Here is a 19242-nt window from a genome sequence, read left to right as displayed (position 1 = left end):
GGTTTTAGTCGATCAGAATTCGACACTACTCTCGGTTTTCTTCCACGGGCGGAAGGTGCCTTTGGAAGATATCCGCCACGTTAAAAAAAATGAAAAAAAGAAAGATCTTTGGAGACGAGTTTTTTACACAGGATTTTGACTGAATTCTGTTTTGAAATGGAATGCAGTAAATCTTCTATAGTCGTGTGAGCCTCGGGGAGGTTCACAGACAGATAGACACTATATTTTTTTGAGCTTCAAAGACCGAGCCGAACGTAGGAAAGGACAGCGCGTGTAAAGAGCCGAATCTCCGCGTCTCTTTCTTTCTCATACGCTGTCCTTCCTTACGCCCGAAACTTTCATCGTCAATTAAACCACTAAATACAATTGAAATTATATCATGTTTGGTGTCATTTTAATCAGACAAATGCCACAAATATATTGGCGAAAGCCGCATAAAAAAATAATGAAAAATAAAGAAATTTTGTAATTGGATTAGTAGTGGTTCACACCGATATACCCGAGCCGAGATCAGATTACTACAGTGGAGGAGATATTTTGTTTGCATTCAACGTGTACAACCTTTTTGCGACTATAGAAGAATTACTGTAGATGCATTTACGAATGATAAGAAAGTTCGCCTGTAAACGCATACCATGTTCTCCACTAGCTGAGGCCTGTGCCTGCGCACAGTTTTAACAGCTTGAAAGATGTCGACTTCACCGTGCTGGATCACTTGTTCTATGCAAGCATTCGCGGCGCAATAAACGCCGCAACGACTTCTCCCATCAGGGGAGACCACTGCCACTGGTCCGTAATCCGTTCGTTGCCTCCACCTCTCCACCATATTCATCAGCTCTACCAAGCTGTTCGTTGACGTTGGAACTTTGTGACCCATTGGCCAACAGGTCAGTTGGAACAACTGTACCGTCTTCGGCGGAGCTTTAACGCCGGCCATAAGCTCGGTCAGTGACACTATCTTCTTGTTTATCCTGAAGATCTGTTATAGAAGTTGATCAGAAATTTTTCGAAAATGCAACGGCATATATAGGGGGAATCGGTGGAGGAAGTCAAGGAATTCAATTATTTCGGAATATAGTTCGAAAGTAACGGAAAGGTAGCAGAGGACATCTGAAGGAAAGGATAAAGAGAGGGACCATAGTTTTAACCCAAGAAAGTTTAAGAATGATTTTAAAATGAGAATGTTCCTATTTGATAGGTTAGTATTGGGGGTGCTATACAGAGTAGAATTATGGGGCTTCAACGAAAGAGCGAAAGTAGAAAGAATTCAGCTGAAATACTTAAAGTGGACACTAGGTTTGGACGTGCGCACTCCAGGATATTTGGTTCTGGAAGAAACAAAAAGAGCAAAGCTCAGAGTAAAAACAGGAATTAGAGCCTGGAAATATACGGAAGGAGTGTCTGAAGGAAAAGGAACTCAATCTATAAGTTTATGGTAATTTTAATCGCGAGAAAAATGTTAGAAAAAATTTTTCAGCCTGTGAAATAAGCAGAAGGATAAAGGACGCGGATAGAAGAATGAAAATGCTCTCACCCAAGTCTTGATGTTCGTATAGTGATTGTGACTGATGTGATCAATGGTGAATACAGGGCCGTATTTCTTCGAGTGTTTCCCCTCGGGCCAAAAACTTGGGAAATTCGTGGAACCCGGGGGTGGCACGCACAGAACCACCACGGCTGCACACTCGTAATCGTAAACCAAAGACCAGAACTCGCCGCACACGTGACGAAGTGGCCATTCCGTTACGATGTATTCCCTTGGTTTCGTGTAGCCCTATTCGGAATGTACTTTTAGCGACGGGATGAACAGGTTTACAACGGGAAACCGTAAAAACGCGAACATCGACAAAAGAAAATCGTGGGAGAGGCAAAAGTACTCGGCTAGTAGATGTTACAACATGCTGGTTCGGACACATTACTCTTATTTTCGACTTCTGAATTTCTTTTACGACATCCCTCCCCCCCAGGATTGTTTCAAATAGTAAAGAAAAATCTGTGCAAAGTTACAGCTCGATCGAATATCGGGAAAACGTGCCCCAAGACCCTTACACATTAAAATAATTAATTAAATGCTCATGAAATCGTTTTTCTTGAATACCTTCTAAACTACACTCCTGAAAAGAATTAAGGGATCACTTGTGCAAACCCGAAAAATTGCGCCCACTTTACGTGATCATAACTCCGTCAAAAATTGCCGCATCGATATCGTTAAAACAATGGTTTGAAAGCCTGAAACCTCTAGTTTCAGATGCTCCGTTTCAAATTGTTGCTATGTTGGTTTTTTACAAAGTTATAGCGAGATGAAGACAACATTGACGGTTAACAAAAATTTTGTGTAACTTTGGAACATCACATGGGGAGCAACAAATTTTGTTGATAAATCGCGTTAATTTTAATAAGTTTAAGTAATGAATTACACACTTACGTCCACGAAGACCGCATTGATATAGTCAGTGAAACTGTTACCCTGGAAACTGGTGAGGTATGGTCGGAAGTTGTCAGCTAGATAAACAAAGAATCATTTGTCAGCGCAGATATAGTCAAGGGTTTCAAAAAACATTACAGATACAGTAAATATTCTATGGACGCAAGAAGGTGTTACATGTTGGATGCAAAATAAATATCCCCTCCACTGCGGGACAACGCCGCAGGGGCAACGAAGCTCGAGCTGCTTCGGTCGCCGAGCAGTGTAAACATGCCGCGTAATCTGATCCCAGGTCGGGTATATCGGTGTGAACCACTACTAATCCAATCGTAAAAACAAACAAGTTTCATTTATTGCACGACGCGGTCTTGTCGGTACGCTATTTTTTGCCGCGGTTCAGCCGCGCGCGGTCTCTGTTTACACGTGCTGTCCTTTTCTACGTTCGGCTAAGTCAGGCAGTTCCAGTGATGCCAGAATGAGGTTGAAACCAACCTCATTTCCCCCTCCAGGCTCTCCACCTTTATCCCCTTCCACTGTTCAGTCCCTATGGCGCACGCGCAACGTGTCTCCCATTCGCCTCACTCTGCCTCACTCTATTCTCGTCGCGCAACGTGTCACATATTACTTGTATTCCCCCCGATTCCTTTTTTCGATTACCCCTGTCTGGTAACACTGGGCAGTTCCAAGGAGAAGCCCCTGGGCTCTTCAAGGCACCTTCCCCGCTCAGATTCTTATCCCACTCTTAGACTTCATCGTCATGATGTATCGGTGTTACCAGACAGGGGTAATCGAAAAGGAATCGGGGGGAATACAAGTACCGCCTCTCTGATGACCAGAGTAATATGAGACACGTTGCGCGACGAGAATAGAGTGAGGCAGAGTGAGGCGAATGGGAGACACGTTTCGCGTGCGCGATAGGAACTGAGCGGTGGAATCAAGGATGCCAGATGCGGGGAGTCACAGTGAAATTATGTACCCCTTCTCTGATGACGGGGAATGAGTGGGGCAAATGGGAGACACGTTGCACGTGCGCGATGGGGTCGGTGGAGTGTGCGCCTGCGCACGGTGCTGGAATGGTATAGTGGAAGGGGCAAGGAGGAGAGTACTTACATGAGCTCCGTTTCAACCTCATTCTGGCATCACTGTGATGTATAGTACATAGTGGGAAGCCCCACCACGAGAGCCGCGTGCCGCGCGACGCACGACGCACGACGCGATGCACACGCATACATTGTAAAGAGGCTCGATGGTGGGGGACCTTGCAGTTGTCGGAGAGGAATAGGTTGGAACTGCCTGGGCTAAGTATTTGAAGCACAAAAAAGTAGTGTCTCTTTACGAACTATGCAAACGAACCTCCCCGAGGCCCTTACGTCCACCGAATATTTATTGTATCACTTCTACTCAGAGTCGCCAGATTAAGATTTGTGTCCCCACTCTACCGCTCCCCTTCTACGACGCCAATGCCCACGCTGCCGCCGCGGCACGGTCACATGAGGCGTTTCGTCTCTGTCGTGCATGTGTCTGGTACTAGCAGAGAGAGGGTAACTATTTCCTCTTAATTCGTGCTCCTCCCCCTCATCTGGCGACTCTGCTTCTATTATGCTTGAACAACGTACTACAATTACAGTGCGCATACCACTCTAGTTATGTATTATGAATTATTACATCACGTTTTTACCCAATGTACAGGGTGCAGCACCTAAGATTTACACCGAAAATATCTCCGTTGTTTTTAGTAATACAAGAAAATGTTTGGTTCAGTGGGGCAATTATTGTGACGAAGAAGTTTTTTTCTGTAGGGCGCATATATTTTTCGATATTTTAAGGTCATTGTCTTGTACGTTGTCATCGTCCTGCGTACTGTAGCAAAGAAGTATTATACAGAGTGTCCCAAAACTCCTTCGCTTCCCGGAAATGGAAGGTTCCCGAGGTCATTTGAAGCGACATTTTCCTTCGCAAAAATGGTCGCCGCGGCTTTGTTTAGGAATTATTAACGAAAAACACAGACCAATCAGAGCGTGATCTAGACGCGAGTTGGTACAGTCGGCTCGGCGCGCCAACTGTCTATTGGTCGACTGTGCCAACTCGCGTCTAGGCCGCGCTCTGATTGGTCCGTGTTTTTCGTTAATAACTCCTAAACAAATCCGCGTCGGCCATTTTTGCAAAGGAAAATGTCGCTTCAAATGACCTCAGGAACCTCCCATTTCCGGGAAGCGAAGGAGTTGTGGGACAACCTGTATAATACTTCTCTGCTACAGTACGCACCTGATAAAAAGTATACGATGAAACAAGTGAAGCGTCTATCGTTACAATTATTTATACATTCACACATTTTTTCATTAATATGTTGATTTAAGGAGGGGCTCGATCGTCTCCAAGCATCGTAGTCACATTTTTTAAAATAATCTCTATCGCCACATTGATTGTTTAAGATTATTAAAGAATACATTCTAATGCTTTGCCATGCTATTTAAATTTGTTTATGATTTTCATACAACAGTGACATAGTATTGTATGTATATTACTTCATATTTCGTAAGAGAACAAGATTAAGTAGCTGTCATTTGGTCAGATTCTTTTTTAACACATTATTAAATCTTCTATCACAGTAGTCTAATAAATATGCAGAAACATTCTTCGTTTTTAATAAACGCTTAAATAACTCTTTCGCTTTTGATCGAATATTTTCTGCATGGGGTAGTACAATATAAAGAAACCGTTTGAAAAGTTAATTACAACAGCAACGTAAGGATTACTTGAGCTATTAAAAACTGCTAGAATAATAGTCGGTCAATGCATGATTGCATACATTGTACAGTAAATTGATTTAGCTTTCTGTAGTATCATGTTGCTAAATCTAAAGGGGTCAGTGGCGCACTTAGTGGGGGTCTTAACCCCCCCCCTCCCCAAAAAACGGTTGGGACAGCTTCATGCAAACTGCCATTGTTGCGATTTCGAAATGTGACAAAATGATGTATCCTAGTATGTATAACACTGTCCAACACCAAATTTGTTCCACAATTACTGTTGGGTGGTTCTTATAGAGTTTTTTTTGCGCTGATTCCGAATCTGTCCTTATATTTTTCAACTTTAAACAAATATTGTGATATTATTATAAAAGATATTGAATTGTTCTTTACTGCAAAAGATTCTGTAGACTTTCCCGAATGCAGTGATATCTAATATTAATACGCTATGATTGTTTAAACATGATTTCATGATTTCATAGAGGAAAGAACGCTGATAATAATGCACTTTGATACAATGAGGGACGACAATGAGGGACTCGAAAGATATCCTTTACGAAAGATTGAAAACTTTGAAGATTCTCTTTAGTTTATTGAGCATTGTTATGTCAATAAATTATAAATATTAAATCGTAATACAGAAGATATACTCTAAATATAGACAAATACTATTCATTTGCAACAAAAATGGACACAATATTAAATAGATTCTCCAGGGTATCAATAAGAAAAGAGGTAATTTTTTCGGTGGCAAATAGGATTCATAAAATGTTGATTTTTAAATGCTTGTTGTAATCACAATTTTTCATAAATCTCATTAGTTTCATCGTTTTCGAATGTCATAGACATTTAGGAAGCAATATACATTCAATGAACATCGATTTAGACAAGTTGCTTTTTTACCAAATGAACAGCTAGATCGAGCGCGTGGACCAGTGTGCGCTGCGCTGCGCCATATCCCATTCCGAGCGCCACTGGCGGCAACTCATGTCGGGCGAAGATACTTAGCTTTCTGGTTCGAAAACGTCGACGTTCCAAACTTAAAAGTGTGGTTTCTCAAGTGTAGGAATGAATTAGATGTTAGATGCGTTGGTGTTGATGCCGATCGATCGTCGGCGACCAGCTGAGTCGATTAGGCGATCGTCTGCTCATCTCGCTGGTCGTCGTTATGAGCAGACGATCGATTTGTAATTAACGACCGACACTCGTTTGAATTTGTATTTAGAATTAGTTTGTAATAAACTACGGGTGCGTTCCGTTTCACGCTTCAAGCGCATACACTGTATAGTGTATGCATAGAGACTCTTATACTACACTATACAGTGTATGCGTTTGAAGCGTGAAACGGAACGCACCCTACGAAACCATTAAAAGCTCCTATACAAGATAAAAGTCTGCTCTGTGTCGCGTAGTATAGCTCGATTTTCTGCTGGATCCTTATTTTTTGAGATGAATTGAAAAATATCCTCAAAAATTAGTGCAAAAGTGGTGTCTCTCCGTCTTTAATCATTGTTTAAACAATCATAATGTATTAATACTAGATATCATTGTATTCGGGAAAGTCTACAGAATCTTTTGCTGTAAAGAACAATTCAATATCTTTTATAATAACATCACAATCTTTGTTAAAAGTTGAAAAATATGTTTTTTGTTTAAAGCCATGGTTCTCAAAAACTGTGCGTCCAGGAGAAAAATTAAGGACAGATTCGGAATCAGCACAAAAAACTCTATAGGAACCATCCAACAGTAATTGTGGAACATAAAAAATGTTGGAATTTGTTGGACAGTGATAATGTATTAAAAATATTAGCAACGCTTCCGGTGACGACGTGCGTCAGTGAAAGATCATTTTCTACCTTAGGCATTTTGAAAACATATTTAATATCCACAACGACAACCACGATTGAATGGGTGGGCTTTGTTATGCATACACAGAGGCGTTAATATAACTACAACTGAGGTAATTGAAGAGCTGTGTAAAAAGTAAAAAGTAAGAAAACTAGATTTTATTCTATAAATAAATTTCCATAATCATCTTAATGGATTTTATTTAATGTGCATTAAAGATCTTTCTGTGGCCTGATACAAGAAGTTTCAATGTAAGTGTTTATGAATTACATATGTACATTGGCAATTTCTTGCACCAGGCCGCAGAATTTTACCTGTTCAACCCCGCCCCCCTCCCAAGATTAAATCCTAAGTGCGCCACTGAAAGGGGTACCTTGTTATTAAATCTAAACGGATACCGTGTTACTAAATCTGTTAGTGTCCGCGTATACGATAGATACATTTTCCATGAGAGCATCTTATCGAACTATTTTGATAAGTGTTTATACTGTTTATGTCGTGGCGAACTTACGTGGTACTACTAGAACGTCCCTGTTCTTCTCCCTGTTGTCGGCCCTGTGGCCCCCAGCGCAATCTCCGATCGTAAAACGGGGCGTTTGCTTACAAATTTGCTGGTATTCCCGCTGATAGTCGTTCATCTTGGTTATTGGATTTTTTACGCTCTTCTGCTTGAGACGTTGGGACAGCTCCGATACTGGGAACCACGACGCCCCGCAAATTACGAATTCCTCTAGTGTGTCGTACACGAATTTGTACTGTTCCTAAATAAATCAAACGAGAATGTCAAACGTCGAGAAAGAATTCCACAAAAAGTACATAAAATATCTTTATTAAGACTCTTGTCAAAAGGATCCGATTCTGATACTCATTGCGTGCAAAGGTTGAAAAATAAATCCACAATGAGCAATCTGTCAAAACTTGTCTACAAAGTCCGGTCCATCTGTTTCCGCATTAAGCTCGGTATTTAGGCACAATTTTGCAGGCCGAATTCCATACCAAATCGAGGGCAAAACAACGGTAGACCCTGCCCTCGTGTAGAGGGCAGGTCGGTAGCACTAAGAACGGACCTATTCTTGCTTTAAGGATGTTCTGGACGTACAATGGGAGACAAAAGTACAAGAAATTCGAAATCCATCAATATATTGGCAATGAAAGCCATTCATGAGTATATTTAGCATTAAAAAAATAGATTAATTTAGAAAGCTTTCATTTAATTTCGCAGGCATCGATGAACGAGCGCGGTCTTTTAAATAGTAATATTCAGGAAATCAGGACGAATGTTGAAGACATTCGAGACAAAGTGGAAGTAACGTTATGCAGAAGCAGCGTAACTTTGCGAAGCACTCGAGGTACCAGGAATTGTTTAAAAAGGAACTCGAGAATGTTGCTACCATGACCGAGCAGGAGTGTAACATGTTATATTTATTTTTTAATCAAATTGTCTTCATATTATAAAAAATTGTAAGTGACTTTTGCGAATAATTGTACCCTCTGCTTCCATGCTAGTGAGAAGGACATCAGGATAAATTTGACGTTTTGTAATAGTTTATAATTTTTTGCTGTGTAACTGTTTAGCGAATCCTAATAAATATTGAACATAATTAATTACATAATTTTTACTATATATAAAAAAAACTGGAGTTTCTAGTTGCGTTTTTTCAAGGTTTAAATAGGGTTTGAAGTGGAATTTTATGAATTCTCCATAAGAAGACGTGTTAAAATGTACAAACTTTAAGTTGCTATAATTCTTAAACGGTGCAGTGAATCGAACCCAAACTTTGGTAATTGTATTAATTTATTAAGAATTATATCTTGTCAAATTTTCAAAAATTTTGTTGCGTTTTTATATACATCCACAACATCCTTAAGAGTAAATATCGGACAAAATCATTATTGTCATTATTTTAAAAGATTTGTAAATATTTAAATTATTCGAAATACATGAAACGTAAAATTATATAATTTAGATATTTAAATAAAATTTGGTTTCCCTTCGTACAGCAAGGTTTAATCCGATTTTGCCCAGGGACTGCCCTCGTTTTGCCTTCGATCTGGTATGGAATTCCGCCTGCAAACTTTTGCTGTAGATTTCATGCATTTGTGATAGAAATAGGTACATTAAATATAGAGCAATGAAGACATTTCACGAATTCAACCCTCATACGTTCCTCAGGTTGAAAGTCTTTTTTTATTTATCAGTTTTATTTACTGTAAAATGATTGATCTCTTTCTGTCTGTGTTGTGAGATGTATTTCTTTAAAGTATGGTGTTACAAATGAAACGTAATTCGTTGATTTAATGTGTTTTGGGTAGTGTACGAGGGTTAAAAGTACTTCTGCGTTATTTCCAACTCGTTCATGTTATTAAGAAAAGACATACATATGTATAAAATAATCCCGATTATCGATCGTAAATGTTGAATATTTAATTTGATGATGCTTTCGGCGCTACCGTTTCGATCACTTAGTAAATCTAGCAATTTTTTACAATAAACTTTTCTTCTTTCCTAACATTTTGGTTCAATTTTGAACTTTTCTCAAGGTACGTTCTAAACCAGCAGCGTGTACAAATCAGTTTTTCAATGCTCAATTTACGTAACTAAAGTGATTATAGGAAACGCAAATTTTTCCTTTGAGAAAGGTTCAAAACTGAACCGAAACGTTAGGAAAGAAGAAAAGGTTATTGCAAAATTGCTGGATTTACCAAGTGATCGAAACGGTAGCGCCGAAAGCATCATCAAATTAAATATACATACATATGTATGCAGCTCTTGTATCTGGCAATTAATACAGACAATTTTTACTCTGTACAAAAAACCATAGTATATACAGAATAAAATGAGGAAATATAAGAAGGGAATGTTGCACGCATACTAACAAAACTTGTTCGTGCTCATAGCTGTTCCACAAATATTTTCAATAAATTCAATTCGAGCGAGTGTAAAAAGCAAATGTGTGTTCGAACTGTAATGCCTGATTTACCAAATCCTCGATCAATCCTCGTCTACTTTGCCGCAACTTCTTCAGGTATCCGAAGACGTCGAAAGCGTGTTCCTCCTCGGCCAGCTCCATATTCGCATCTATCGCTAGATATACTCCTGACCGTCCGCCACCGTCACTTTACCCAATAAAATATTTGTTACACGGTTTTAATACTCGTGACATTCTTTTCGCAAGTATTTTCAACGGGAGACTTACTTGCAATGGACGATCATCGGACCGGATTCGTTCTTTCTCGTTGGGCCGACGACAGCCCTAACTCGCCGACGAAATTCCAGAACCGCGTTTCCAAAGGGGCACGTGTGAGAGTGCCATTCTGTGTAATGGAATTGCAGCAATGTTCTCTCCTCTGTTACTTCCTGAAATTCAACGAACACTCCTTTACAGTTGCTCGGAAACAAACGAAAACGTGTTTGGATTGTTAGGGAAATGAATAATGTCTACGACTACATATAACGTTGAAAACGTCGTGCATGTAAACCCTTATAATTTCTTTCAATTCTTGGGATAACCACTTCACATTGTTAATAAAACTGGCATTAATACCCGTTGAAAAATCAACGGCTGAATCTCTGTTATTTTTTTTGTATTATTTATATTTTTATGTTATTATATTTCCATTAAAATAATAAACTATAATAAGAAGCAGATTTGTTATTGAAACCTTATACTAAACCAAAGAATAGTTCTTTCCCGTTAGAATATGTCTGAACCTCCAAAAAATAAATTAGTAAGTTATATTGACATTATCTTTGTCCATAATTAAAAATGACGTCTTCATTGATAATATCTACTATTTGTTAAATCATTCTGTGCTACATAGGTCCATTACTAACTTTGTTGTATTTTATATTTAATTAACAAAAACCAACTAACTGTTATAAAAATTTAATAATTATTCATATTTTATACAACCGTAAACATGTTAATTGTGATAAATATAGAAAAGTAGGCGATCTAGAATTTTGTCCAGCTAAAATGGCCATTTGCCACACTGTGCGTCGCATTAACAGAATAAACAAAAGTGCACTGAATAAACAAACCCCACATTTCTTTCAAATATAAGGTAAATAACAGATGCAAAGATTTACATTGGCAGCTAATTTCAAAGAGCAGCCCCGTATAATTAATACGAAACGGCCGCGTATAATACATCAACTAAATGAACCGAGTGTATCGCAACGCGGAGCTTAAACGTTACACAAGATGGCGGTTTTATTAACCAATTCGGCTAATAAGAAATAATGTTCGTAAATTAGAGAGAAGAAAAGAGCCATGGCGCCTCTCTCAGGTACTACGGGAGGGATCTCGTCTCTGTTTTCATTACAGTTCCGGACAAGTTAATAAAATTAAGTGTTACGTAACGAGTCGTTTGAGTAAACTCATCTCGCCCACCCTCGCATCCCCCAAACCGTATCGTTTCGTGTTCACCCAGTTTCGTGATAGTGCCGAACTAGCGCAAGTTTCGGCACTCTTCTATAGTTCATTCCGACCAACTTTTTACCAAACTTTCGTTCTTTCATTCCCAAAGCCAGTCTTGCTGGAACCTTGCTACGGAGTCTGCTCTCAGTTCCGGACAAGTTTCGAGTTTGTGCGGGTTCCTGCCAGCTGAGCGAGACTTCGTTACATCTGCTGGGAATTATTCGGGCATACTATACAGGGTGTTCCCTCTAACGCGACGCACGATATTTCACCCAAAAAACAAGAAAAAAACAAAAGAAGTTTACAACCAGAGTTGCAGGATATTAGAGTGCATAATAGATATCAGTAAAAAATTTCGAAAACAGTTTGTTTTCATGGCGAAGTCAAGGTCACAGTGGGTTTTACAAATAGGAACACGTATTGCTTTTTTTACCCTATTTAGAGGGCATCGAGACGAATTCAAAACACATACACTCCGCGACAATACTACACTCCTAAAAAAAATTAAGGGATCACTTGTGCGAACCCAAAAAATTGGTCACAATTTACGTGATCATAACTCCGTGAAAAATTGCCGTATCGATATGGTTAAACAATGGTTTGAAAGCCTGGAGCCTCTAGTTTCAGATGCTCTGTTTCAAATTGTTGCTATGTTGGTTTTTTAAAAAGTTATAGCGAGATGAAGACAACATTGACGGTTAACAAAAATTTTGTGCAACTTTGGAACATCACACGGGGAGCAACAAATATTTTTGATAAATCGCGTTAATATCATTTGGAAGGGCTATCTTTCCTGTGTAAATTGTGTGGTTGTTGAATAATGTGCGATTTTTTTATTCGAGTTACTCAACATTGAAGTAAGTATGGGCTTTTTAACTTTAACTGGCTCCAGAAAGCGATTTCAGGATTTTGCAAGAAATCGATGTCTTGAGGTCGTAGACAAATTTTGAGTCGGGATTTGAAATCAGCGTGAAAAAATCTGTGGGAAATGATATATAGCATATTGAAATAAAATTTTTTCCTCGCTTGGTATTGGAAAAACCACAATTTTCTTGAAATTGTGCAAGTTCAACGAATTTTTCAAGGTTAAAAACGTTCGTACCACAAACTCCATAATTATCCCATATTCTGCAAAGTTTCAGCTTTAATTAAGAAAAAATCATCGCTCTATCTCATTTCTATCGACAGTTCTTTGATTTTGACACAGATTTCAGACACAGGTTTGTCCCGTAGTGCGCCGCACAGTGCGTTATCAAGGGGACAAAAATAAAAAAGTAAACTTCCGTGTTATTATACAATGTTGTAACTGGAGGGTTGTATGACTAACAATAGGATAAGAAGTGAGATTGGAAGAAATAAAAAGTCGTTCACGATGCCTTGTCACGTTGCGTGCGAGCCAAACATTTCAGTTGAAATTTATCATCCAAGCGAGCTAGTGCACCAGTGTGATAAAAGTAAAAATTTTGTAATATTTGGAATGGAACGTGTTTTTCAGGGTAAATACTTTTCATTTTTACACTGTTTTGATTCTTATGTTTACTTTTTTAGAGCAGACTGAGTAGCAGAAATTGCAACTTTAATTTTTTTGTAACTTTAATTAAGGTTTAATAAGAACTCCACAAAACTCCTCCACGATTTTAATGAAAAATACACTGCGCGACAAAAAGATACCACACTATCCAATTTTGTAAATTTTCGCCCGAAGAAACAGAACACCTAAATATCTCCGTTACTTTTCGTTGTACAAAAAAACTTCTTGGGACAAAGTTATACTGTTTGTAAGGCCACATGTAACGGTGTAAGGTAAAAAATTTTCAAGGTCATTTTTTACAAGATTTCAAGGTCACCTTCATTTTTTTAAATGGAATGAGGTATTTTTTAACACATCAATCGATGTAGCTGGACATTCGTTATTAAAAAGTACTGTATGTTGAAAAGTTAGTAGTTCACGAGATATTTCGATTTAAATAACTCTAAAACACCATTACTGTCGTACTAAACCGTTACACAAGTAAGTACACGCTAACGTCTTAGTACGACAGTAATGGTGTTTTAGAGTTATTTAAATCGAAATAGCTCGTGAACTATTCGACATACATAGGTTAGTACTTTTTAAAACGAATGTCCAGCTGCATCGATTGTTTAACTATATCGATACGGCAATTTTTCACGGAGTTATGATCACGTAAAGTAGGACCAATTTTTCGGGTTCGCACAAGTGATCCCTTAATTCTTTTGAGGAGTGTATAGGATAATATATATGTATTTTTATACATGTAAGTTTATTCATGTAAGTCCGTATTAAAAGAAAGAATTCGCCTTTCTTACGTGCAGCGTGTTATTGTTTACACCAGGAGACGTTCTCCAACTCAGTGTTTTTTCTAAAATTCCCAACAATTTCGAAGCTACATCGTATAATCCTCTTATCAGCCGCGTCAAAACTATAAGACAATTGTGTTTTGTGTAAAAAAAATGAAGCGTAGAGTTTATTTTCGTTATTTATTAGTATTCTGTGGTGCCTCCTTTATTTTTTATACCTCCTAACATTCTTCTTGGTAACACACACACACGATTTACACGATTTTTTAAAATTATTTATTGGCTTAAACGTGTCCACACCTCTCCAACGTAAAAAGGTCGAAAACCATGAAAAATTGCAATTTTTACCACTTTTGATCGGTTATAATTCGTAAACCAATTAACCAATTCCATTGAAATTTTCAGAACGTATATAATTTATACAAGTTGACCAAACACATTTTTTAAATTTTCGTTATTGGTCCAGCTAAAAAAGTTGTGAAACTCAATTTTTACCATTGTTTTTCACAATTTTGACCGAATGCATATTTTCAACATATTTTTTAGACGTCATTTATTAAATCGTTTGGTCCATTCATAAAAAAGTTATTCTGATTTGAAGTCTTTGACATCAGTTATACTCCTAACTGTATGTGCTGTAATATACATATAGGGTGTTCGCGTCATTACTAGCCAGCGTTTTTTCAAAAACTTCCGTGATTCGACAAACATGAAAGAGGAAAATTATACTGTTTTTGAAGCAATGTAATGGTGTCCGTAATATTTTTTATCTGCATTATTCTTTATTATTATATTATATTTTATTTATTTCATACGAAAGCGTGTGCCAAAACGAATTCTTTCGTACACGACATGATGACCCTCAAGATAAAACAAGGTCAGATACAAAAGAACACTATTTACATTATTACATCGTGGTTTTTTAAAAGTCTCTTTTTTTCTGTAATTACATACATTGTTTATTGTTAGGTTCAATAACGAGTTGCACCGATCCAATGGATACTAGCCAAGAGTAATAATTACACTGCGGAAGTTTAAGCAATTTGTAATTTTTCGAGACGATTTTTAAGAAGGGCTAAATAAAATATTACATTCAGTGTGTTCGACTAAAAGACTAAATGCTGTCGAAGGATGTTCTGGTATTTTTTGAAAATTTGCAGAAGCCATAAATGCATAAACATTCGCAGTAATCATCGTTGAACTCTTTAATCTCGAATAATAATGAAAATGTTACTTGCCAAGTATGGTTGTAAATGTAAATTTTCAAGTGGAGGTTTACAAATTCAATTTCACGTTGAAACTCTCCATTCGTATTATATGAACAAGCACTTGAATATTGCACGTACTAAATAATGATACATAACATTAATGAACGAGCTACAACAAATCAAGCATTCAAACGATATGATGCTCCGTGTAAAAAATTATTTTTCAAGTAAAAATTCATTCAAGAACAGAGACGCTTTACGAGTGGCGCAAACAAATTAAACTCATGAAATAACAAAAATTTACTTGGTCGTATGTATGCATTTACTTCAATGGTTTGTGATACAGGCAACAGACGCGTGGGAAGTAGCATTTCATTCCATCCGGACGCGAAATCACGTTCAACTCGCATTTTCATGAAAAATGCAGAAAGGGCAAAATGGTGGCATCAACCCTTTTGAGTGGACCGGTCACGTCAACGTTATCAGAATCCATGACACCGTGTCGAAAAAGTAATCCGTTTGTCGTTGAATAATCTGGCCCGGTTGTAAATTATTCGTTGCCATTTCCAATTCGCCGCGTGTACGAGAGCTGTCATTTCCAGCGATTTTTCGCGAAGTGCGGTATCGCGCGCGACGCAGAAAACACGTCTGGTTTCCCTTAAAATCTAGTGTTAACGATCTGTGCCTTTCAGATATCCCACTCTCTCATATATCTCCTATTGACGATCCTTTCACTATATCTGAACTTCATGCAGTCCTAAGGTCCATCCAAATGTCTAGCCCTGGCCCTGATGGTGTCCCTAACACCCTCCTGAAACATCTACCCGAATCATGAAAACTCGCTCTACTTAACCTGTACTTGGGCTCTGATTTACTCGCGACGGCCGAGTTTCGAAGGCCACGCCCCTTCGACCCGGCTGCGCGTCTCGCTCCCCGTGGCGTTCTTAGTTCGGAGCTCCTCACGCGCGTTCCATACTCGCTATTCGTGCCGCCTACGAGAACTAGGGCCGCCACGAGCAAGTAAATCCGAGCGCTGACCTATGTATACAACCGAATCTGGATTCAGAAAACTTTCACAACTGCATGGAGATTAGCTACAGTAATCCCAATTTTAAAACCAAACAAAAATAAACTCGACTGTGCTACATATAGACCAATTTCCCTAACCAACAATATCTGTAAAATCTTCGATAGAATGATTAATGCCAGACTAATTTGGAGCCTTGAATCAAGAAACTTACTTTCGCACCTCCAGTTTAGATTCAGAAAATTATGCTCCACGATGGATCACCTAACCCAGACCTAACCACTATCCACTCATCTATTTGACTCACCTCACAGCCATCAGCCTTGACATTTAAAAGGCGTATGATATGGTTTGGAGAACAAGAGTTTTTAAGAACGTAATTATAATGAAAAATTACGTTTGCACAAAATTTTTTAGTTTGAGGCCAGTTCAAGGTCAACATACACTGTTGAATTTGTCTCGACGTCAGCAACAATCCTATGTCGTCCAAAACATATGGTGCCATTTACAAAAGTCAAGGTAATCTTTACTTTTTTACGTAAAAAGCATTTCTTCAGATTTAAGAATATGCGAAAATGTAGCTCACCAAGTACTGATAAACTTTTGTTTAAAACATTTTTTTGTTGGACTACCAGAAATGCCTAAAAAATGGCGACATAACTTAACGCGTAGACCCTGTATATGAACTGCTGTAAATTCGTTTTTGCTGTTTCCCATCACAGTTAGTCCAGTCAATGAATGCTCATAAGGGGGTGTAGAGAGAAATGGAAGGAACACAATTTTTAACTTTGGGACCTTGTTTGGACTAGTTTTAGGAGATAAACAAAATAAAACTCCCCACTCCTAAGAGGTGAGCGGGGTGCAGGAGGGCACGTAGAAGGTCCCCTTTTTTGGTTTTCCGCTTATATCTCGGAAACTATGTGTCCTAGCGATAAGACCATTCTATACAAAATTAAAGCTGACAAAATGTGCCATAAGATTGACTGCATTCAGTTTTTCGCTATCTCGCATAGTTTCCGAGATATCCGCGCTCAAAGTTCACTAATTGTGAAAAAGAAATTTTTGCCTTATTTGACTAGCTAACTCTTCAGCACAATTAGTGAACTTTGAGTGCGCATATCTCGGAAACTATGCGAGATAGTGAAAAACTGAATGGAATCAATCTTGTCACATTTTATCAGCTTTAATTTTGTGTAGAATGGTCTTATCGCTAAGACGCATAGTTTTCGAGATATAAGCGGAAAACCGAAAAAGGGAACCTTCTACGTGCGCCCTGCACCTCAGTCACTTCCTAGGAGTGGAGACTTTTAGTATGTTTACCTCCTAATTAGTCCAAACGAGTACCCAAAGTTAAAAATTGTGTTCCTTCCATTTCCCTGTATGTACAACTTTTCTTTGACTGGACTAAATGTCATCATTAACTGTAGCCCTCTTCATAAGTAACATGTAAGATATGGTATATTCGATTGTAAATCATGTGGTCACTAATGACCTCGCTGTTAATGCGACCACATTAAAACAAACTATAAATAAATAAATAAATAACATCTGGGTTCCGGCTCGTCAATTTTTCACGGGAATGGGCACGGGAACTGATACGAATCTTTGAAAACGCGTCGGTACAGCACGAGGAAGTATACTCACGTCGTTCTCATTCTTCTTGTAAAGCCTTATCGTCCGTATATGAAAATTGGCGAGCTCCTCTTCCTTCAGCACGGAGACCCCGATCCCGCCGTATTCCTCGTCCTTGTCTTTGCTCGCCGGCCAATATTGGACGCACATCACCTGAAATCGATTCGGCCGACGCTCGTTATCGTTCGACAGATGTGAATACCAGCCCCATCGAACACCTTACACACTCTCCCCCCGCCTTCGGATTGATGGAACGTGAATACGCGGGAGAATACACGGGAGAGCAATTCAAAATCCGCGATAACGAACGGGTCCCCGCCGCCACTGATAAAGTCGGCGTATTATGGAACGCGACGTTTCCCAGGTTTTGTGCAGCCAAGCGAACCGGCAGCATCCAAACGATTTTCTATTGCCTCCTGAACCGTTAAACTCCATTCAATAAATTATCAAGACTCCGGCCCTCTTTCATCGTTTTTTATTCCGGTCCCCGTAATATTTTCTACACCGTGGCCTCCAATCTCGCGGCCGTTTAAATCTCGATCGGCCCGAGACTCTGTGAAAAACGAACTCACCTGCACGCCGCACTATGGGACAAACAGATGAAAACTGTGTCAAAATCAAAGAACTTCCGATAGAAATAAGATAGAGCGATTAATTTTTTTAAAAATTAGATATCTATTTTCCATAATTATATTTTCATTTATATAGGAAGTAAGGTAAGTATTCCACATCATCTTAACTTACTGCTCATCAACGAATTTTTTAACTACTGGTGATACCTTAATTTTTGAAGTGAAACTTCTTTGCTGAGGGGGCTACAATTTTATAGCGTTACGGAAGTGACGCAGGAGCGTTACAGAAGTGACGAAATTTCACGAATAACCTCGAATAGTTCGACAAGTAACATTTTCATAACTAATTTACTAACTTTAAAGACTTCATTGATGAACTTTTAAGATTGTAGAATGTAAAATGAAGCCTTGGCTACATTCCCATTTCAATTTTATGCAGGTTTGATGCTTAAATTGTTAGTTATTAACAAATTTTGGAGAAATGGTATGTTATGTATGTCTGTCCTTGTCGCACAGTTCGACCCTCCTTGTCTTACGCATTATGGGAACTTTCGAAACAATCAGCCCGCGCAACAATTGTCAATAACTAATTAACCAGAGTTAATTTGTGAACATTTGCAATTGGATAACATAGAATCAACCTCCAGCTACTTTCACATGCAGTTTCTCATCGGATCTTGTTCCGACTGAAAGGTTTATAAACAGTTATTCAAACCCTTGTTCTAAACGAACCTGAATAACCTGAAAAATTTTGACGGGTGTCAGGTAAGTAAAATAAAAAAACATACGCGTGGAAAACCATGCGCGGCAGAAGTGAAGCTTCTTCCAGTCTAGTAATGTTTAGAAGTAAATTAAGATTGGAAATGGTAAATAATACTAATGAAACGACAACAAGATCAGGAACAACTCTCGAGGCAGTATTTGCAAGACATTTAGTCAAAATTGTATCAAGAATATTTATATCAAATTTTTTAGCTATCACAAGCCAATTGTTAATAATTAATTGTTAATAAAAATAATGAACGATCAAAATTTGCGACGCA

General features: G+C 38.5%; 1 protein-coding gene across 1 annotated transcript in view; it reads right to left on the bottom strand.

Annotated features, from left to right (window-relative positions):
- Positions 1–19242, bottom strand: part of Ptp36e (protein tyrosine phosphatase 36E) — a 476599-nt gene that overhangs the window by 1897 nt on the left and 455460 nt on the right. The window contains exons 7-13 of the mRNA XM_076428189.1: positions 17640–17780; positions 10218–10378; positions 10002–10137; positions 7532–7781; positions 2426–2502; positions 1535–1774; positions 635–979 (exon numbers count right to left, since the gene is read on the bottom strand). Coding sequence (XP_076284304.1) covers positions 635–979; positions 1535–1774; positions 2426–2502; positions 7532–7781; positions 10002–10137; positions 10218–10378; positions 17640–17780 — 1350 coding nt within the window. The remainder of the gene's footprint in view (positions 1–634; positions 980–1534; positions 1775–2425; positions 2503–7531; positions 7782–10001; positions 10138–10217; positions 10379–17639; positions 17781–19242) is intronic.

The sequence above is a fragment of the Lasioglossum baleicum genome, chromosome 7 (assembly GCF_051020765.1).
Source record: "Lasioglossum baleicum chromosome 7, iyLasBale1, whole genome shotgun sequence".
Classification (NCBI taxonomy): domain Eukaryota; kingdom Metazoa; phylum Arthropoda; class Insecta; order Hymenoptera; family Halictidae; genus Lasioglossum; species Lasioglossum baleicum.
This window is presented reverse-complemented; position numbering and strand designations above follow the sequence as displayed.